We start from the raw sequence: 6541 nt of genomic DNA, 5'->3' as shown, positions 1-6541 counted from the left end.
TCTATAAGTTGCACAGGCAATCATGACTTTGTAGAGACAATGACAGTTGGTTTTATGCACAATAGACTGGGGAAAACATAATAAATTCATCCAGTTCAGGGTCTGTTCAAAATTGGTTGAGAAGGGGTGCAAGAGTTTTACATTTTACCTTTGAGTCCCACAGATCTGTCTGAGACTGGCCCCAAATCAGTGGTGCATATTGTAATTGAGGTGTGTACTTTATTTCAGAAGATATGGTACATAAATCTACTCCAATATTGAATATGATACTGACTTTCTTGTAGAATACACATGTACTAATCTACAGCTAAGTAGATACCATACAAGATATAAAAGCCAAGGTAGAATGAAGGATAATGATGCTGTACTTACTGAAACTTAACATCATTTACTTCAAACTTGGTTTCAAAGATACCCGACGTTAACACACGACACCGTAGAATGTCCTGCAGGAGAGAATGCTCCAATTAGTGGCGAAAAAGCATAAACAGGATGGCAAAATGGCACATTTCCCCTTCCATGTATGTTTCTTATGTTCCAAAGAGAAGGACAAAGTTATGGTGCATACCACAAAAAACAAATTTCTACATACAACTGACTACAATTGGCACATTTGTGAATCTGAAAAAGTTAGCATTTGGGAGTAACTATTGACTATTTCTCCTCCCATCTTTTCTCCATTCATCTTGTCATGTAATTAAAATGCTTGTTGATGAAGACAAGGAAGATGAGCAGTCTGGTAAATGGATTAGGAAGGAAATCAATAAAAATGATAACAAAAACATTATCTGAAAAAGAAAGGCAACATTTGTGATGAAATGCCGAATTCACAATTCTTTTCCAATTCAACTATGGACTTCCAAAATCACTATTAAAAAAACAGGACTACTCCACAATAAGGCGATGTTGATTTGATTATATAGATGACATCCTCTGTGAATCACAAAACTGATGCGAGCGTGAAATAAAAAAAACAACCTTATTCTGCAAATCAGCATTTCTGTTTGCCACATAGCAATTATCACTGTTGCTATTTGGTAACATGCTATAGAACATGGTCAAACCCCAAGGGAGTACATGGTACATGTGGATGGAGCCAGAAGCACTGACCTGATCTGTTGGTTCATAGTCTGGCTGCTTGACTACATGGACCCTATCCAGGAAACTGAAACACACAGAACAGAGTCATTAGTACACTACAGTGTTGTAGAGGGACAGGCTGCTCTTTTATCAACTACTGAAGGTACCTACTTTATTGGGTTTCCATTCCAGGCTTAAGACCTGCATTCTCATCAGACTTTGCATACACTTTTCTGGCAATGCTACACCCGACATGGCTGAGTGCTTTCCAAAAGTATTTCAATAAGGAAGTCTTAGGTCTGCTTTAGCTCTACAACAGTTACATAATTGTGCGACTATTGTTGCCCAAGATGTCTACATCGACAGAGTCTACAGAAAATGGTTGTGCAACAGTTTTCCTCGTCAAAAACGAAGTTTGCTTTGAAATGAACAAAATGTTTCAAAAAGTTTATTTGCATTTTTTTATCAGCAAATCCCAGATTCTAGACAGCTTCTTCATGCTGATTATTCACTACTTTCCTCACAGAGATGGAGTGCCAACAGACCTGGGTCTGCTTGTAGCACAGATTTCCATCAACACCATCAAACCAAGATATAAATCAACAACACAAATTTTGTGGCAGGAAAAAATGTAAGTCTTTATCTGTAAGTTATTGGTGTATAGGCTTTCACTAGAGAAATATCAATCCATGACCACCACACTTCATGCTGCAATGCTGGCACAAGTTGCCGGGTGGTGCAGTGAAACATGATATAATATGGCCTCTATTAGCATGGTTGCTGAGACTTCCTGATATCACCCATTCCTGAAATTTGCTAATTTATGTTTGTACTAAATTGTAGTGTTTATGTCCTCAAACAAAAAAGTCCTGTTGCAACTTTTGTTAAATTTCTATTTTGTCTAAATTCTTATCTCGTCTAACGACATTGACTTGATCTGGAAGAGATTGAGAATTGCCTTTGTATCTTCATTACCTTTGCAGCTTTTGTATGTCTGTGAATTGATAACAAAAACAAGCTAGATAGATCGGTTTCATATTTGCTTTGTTGCCAGGTTATGATAAAAACTGCTGTCCATGTTCTGTGCAGTGTTCCCGCAAGGTCCATGAGATGACTGCATCCAAAAATATGGGGAGGGGGTAGCAAGCGCATTCTAGGGGGGTTCGGGAGGCATGCTCCCCCAGAGAAATGTGGATTTTTGAACCCTCTAAAACGCAAGTAAAAATCAACCGCGGTTCTTGGTAGCCGGGGATCTGACCACTGGTAACCCCGTTACAACTCGGATCAACACTTTTTCTCCCTGAAATGTTTCCTTTTCGAAACACTAGAAATGTTGTACATAAAATTTAAGTGCATAGTTTAGGACTCACATATTTGCATTGCACAGTTTTAACTTAAAAACAAAATTTTGAAAATAAATTGTTAGTTACCAATACCTTTATTTGGGGGGGGGGTTAGAAATATTTGGAGTGACATAATCTAAACATCTGTATCATACTTACTACTGTGCACAGTCGATGAGCTGATACTCATTGGACCTCTCGTAGCAGGCCTGCACGCCGCCATCCTTCCACAGGAGTTCTGTATGCTCGTAGAATTCCTGCACCGGGGAACAGCAACTGGTTAGGTTTTGCACATTACAACTGTGTAGTATTGGGCAAACCAAGTCTTGCCAAGTAGATTAGTGCATTGTACACCGGACTGGAACTGGACTAATATCAGACTGTTTAAGTTCAGTTAAAAAAAAAAACATCTGGAACCAGTTCTGGAGTTGCAAAAAACTATCTCTTGCATATATTCTTTTTGTTGAAAACCATCTAAAACCCTCCATAGATTGTGAAATTTGCACTGGAAAAGGGTACCCTACTTTCAGTAGAGCTAATTGACCCATACACTTCAGGTCACTGCTCAATTGTCTAAGTTTCTTCCCTTTTCCCTCACCTAAGAATAATATTACTGTTGTCTATAAATTTGAATTTTGGTGAATATTGGACAATTGAAAAATGAATGTACTGGTAAATGTACCAGTACACTTATTCGGGAGATGGAGTTGTCGCTAATTTTATTTTCAAATTGGGAAAAATAGGAGTGGCGATTTAAAGAACCAACAATTAAATTTGTGTGGCCTAAGTGTATTTACATAAGTATTCCAAGTTTGTGTGTACTTGAGTCTCTGTATGTGCTCTCGTACGTGTGTGTGTGTGTGTTTGTGTGTGTATATGTGTGTGTGTGTGTGTGTGTATGTGTGTGTGTGTGTGTGTGTATGTGTGTGTATATATATTTTAACTTGGCACAAAAAGTATGGAATATTTCTTATGTTTCTTCATCAATTTCAAACTATTATATAGCAATTAAAAGCTTGTGTGGTTTGCTTTTCAATGGTATCAAACTTATTATGATTGTAAACTCATGAAACGAGCACCAGGTCTGCTTACATATTAATTGGGTAACCAAAAAAAAGTGCCCAAATTTCCCTTTTTTGTGTTCAATGCTGTATTGTCCTGTAGGTATTGGCGGGTGTGTCAGGGATTCAATCAATCCTTTTTTTCACGTCACGTTTGGTATAAAGAACATACAAGTTTGCTTTAGCACATTTGAGTAGAGTTTATCTGCCTCTTTTGGTAGTTGGATGGCTGAATCAAAGCGTGGAGGGGGCAAGATGAATCGCACGCTGACTCGGCAAGAGTTTTAAACTTTCAGTGTTTGGTGGTGGAGGCAGCGTCATGGTGTGGGGAGGTATAACCGCCGTAGGGAAACAAGACTTGTCATCATTCCAGGCAACCTCAGTGTGGTGAGATATAGGGACACCATCCTTCATCCAGTCACAATATCCTACATATTCAATATTGGACCAAATGCCATCACAAAACCCATCCACACAGAGCAAGGACCATTGCAGGATGCATGCAATGCCGGAATACAGTCACAGTCTTAGGATGGAATAGCCTTCCTACGGCTTATGGCTTAAGCACTCGATTGAACACCTCTTGGTTCAAATTGTTAACTTGAATAAAGAGTAACAGTGACTTTAATTAACATGTCCTGTTTATTCAACTTGCCTTCATTCCCAAATCAATAACGATGGAAGAAAATGAATTGAATGCACTCTTTGATTTTAGTAGGGTGATTTGGACACTTTATTTTTGCGACCTACTGTACACTCACAAAAAAATTACTCTCTTCAGATGTGCTAAAAATAAATTTGGATGTTCTGTATACCAAGGATTACTTGAAAAAAGGATTGATTGAATCATTGTCATCCGCGGCCATACCAGCCGGACGAAACGGATATTTGGTGGCACTTTTTTTTGGTGACCCACTCACGTAAGCAGGCCTGGTGCTTGTTCCATGAGTTTACAACAATGATAATGAGTTTGATACCATTGGAAAGGAAATCACACAAGCTTTCTATTGATATATGATACATTAAAATTGATGCAGAAATAACGGAAATATGATCAACCGAAGTTAGTATTCCAAACTTTTTGTGCTGAGTTTATGTGTGTGCGTGTGTATGTGTGTGCGTGTATGTGTGTGTGTGAATGTGTGTGTGTGTATGTGTGTGTGTGTGTGCATTTGTGTCAATGTGTCTATGTCTAGTACATATTTTTGTGTGATGAATGTATGTGTATGTGTATGTGAGATGAATGCATGTATGTGTGCCTGATGAATGTGTATACGTGGTGAATAAGAGTATGTTTGTATATGTGTGATGAATGTGTATGTGCATGTGTGTGATGGATGAATGTATGTGTGAGTGTATGTATGTGTATGTGTATAACTATAAGGATGTGTGTATGTGTGATGAATGTTTGTGTGTGTGCATGTGTATGTATGATTATGTGTAGGCATATGTATGTGTGTGTGGCGAATGTGTGTGTGTGTGTGTGTGTGGTGAATGTATACATGTGTGTGATATTTGTGTTTGTGGCGCAAGTGCGCATGTGTGTGATATGTGTGCGTGTGTGTGTGTGATTGATGAAGTCATTAGCACCACATTGCATAGCACTAGGGGTGGGTACCGGTACAGAAAATTCAGGTCCAGGTCCGGACCTGAACCTGGACCTAATTGTCTATGACAACTTGTGAATGGGCAATACTCAAAACAATAGCCCATTTCGCGACAAAAGAAGTTGTTTCATGGAGTATACGATTTCTTATGGCATTTTAAAATCATATCATCATCATGTAAACAACACTAACTGCCTCTGTTATGTTAGACTAAGTTGGATACTAAAAATGATCATCACCTGTCCCCTGCCTCCTACTTTCTTATTTCCTTGGGACGGTAAGCCCCAAAATACATGAAGTTCATTTCCTAACTGGTCCAAAACCCGCTGATTTTTTCAGGTCCGGTTTTCCAGACTGGTCCAACAAGAAAAAGCGGTTCAGTACCGGTACTGGTGCCCACCCCTACATAGCACTTTTGTCTAGAAACCAGTAAAAATCAAGAATTGTGAACCAGAATTTTTTTAATTTCTACAACGTGGGACCACTGTCCATGGTCAGAAATTTCACTCCTTTGTTCTCTTGCTATTGTTATGCTAAGAAACCGTGTCTGCACCTTTTATATGTTGACCTCATTAAAAACTTTTTTTAAGACTTAAGTAAAGTTGGTCTCATCTCAACCCATATAAGTCATTGTCCATTAGTTTGATTAGTCAATTGTTTTATGCCAGCGTCGCTTTCCGTTACGCCTTGTGCCGTGCTCATGGATTCAACTTTAAAAGACGAATGGAGACAAAGAAATGGGCAAGACAGGAAGCCACGAAGTCATGAGGACTTGTATCGAAGGACGAGTCATCGAATTTGTTACATTTCTACTGAAATATTTGTACATTAACTTGTAAACTACGCATATTAGGTGGCTGCATTTTCAAGATGTCACAACCTGAGAGGCACCATCTTGTAAGCAAACAAGGCTGTCTGTTCTAAGTTCTGATCTCTGACTGGCTGGGGGCTCTCTGCTAAGGCTGGGTACCGGTCCAGGTCCGGTTCAGGTCCACAGGATCAGGTCCAGGTCTGGATCTGAACCTAGATCTAACTGTCTGAGAAAACTTGTAAATGGGCAATGCTAAAAACAACGGTCCATTCTGCTACAAAGGAATCCGTCTGGTGGATTATCCCACTCCCACTGGTGTTTTAAGGCCATATCTTCCTTCAGAGGAGAGTGCTATTTTCTAAAAGAGCACATCTTTATTCACATCTAAATTTGCAACAATTAATCACAGATGAGCACATAAATGGGCCATTTATAATCCAGTAACTGAGCATTGCCCCTTCATGCAGACCCATTGGGTGTGATGCATGATGGGAATGTAATGTCTCAACTATTGGTTCCTATGGGATAATTGCTAAAGTTCCAGGTCAACTTTGGGGTCAAATAAATAGAAGAATTAGGTTGCTAAGGATGGAAAATGACGAACAACTAATCACACACATGCTGCAAACATTGTTTTTA

General features: G+C 39.1%; 1 protein-coding gene across 1 annotated transcript in view; it reads right to left on the bottom strand.

Moving 5' to 3' along the window:
* Positions 1-6541, bottom strand: part of LOC118417850 (guanine nucleotide-binding protein G(s) subunit alpha-like) — a 20656-nt gene that overhangs the window by 8360 nt on the left and 5755 nt on the right. The window contains exons 5-7 of the mRNA XM_035823598.1: positions 2583-2680; positions 1111-1165; positions 373-446 (exon numbers count right to left, since the gene is read on the bottom strand). Coding sequence (XP_035679491.1) covers positions 373-446; positions 1111-1165; positions 2583-2680 — 227 coding nt within the window. The remainder of the gene's footprint in view (positions 1-372; positions 447-1110; positions 1166-2582; positions 2681-6541) is intronic.

This window comes from Branchiostoma floridae, chromosome 6, assembly GCF_000003815.2.
Source record: "Branchiostoma floridae strain S238N-H82 chromosome 6, Bfl_VNyyK, whole genome shotgun sequence".
NCBI lineage: Eukaryota > Metazoa > Chordata > Leptocardii > Amphioxiformes > Branchiostomatidae > Branchiostoma > Branchiostoma floridae.
Note: the sequence above shows the minus strand (reverse complement) of the source record. Positions and strands in the feature narration are given on the sequence as shown.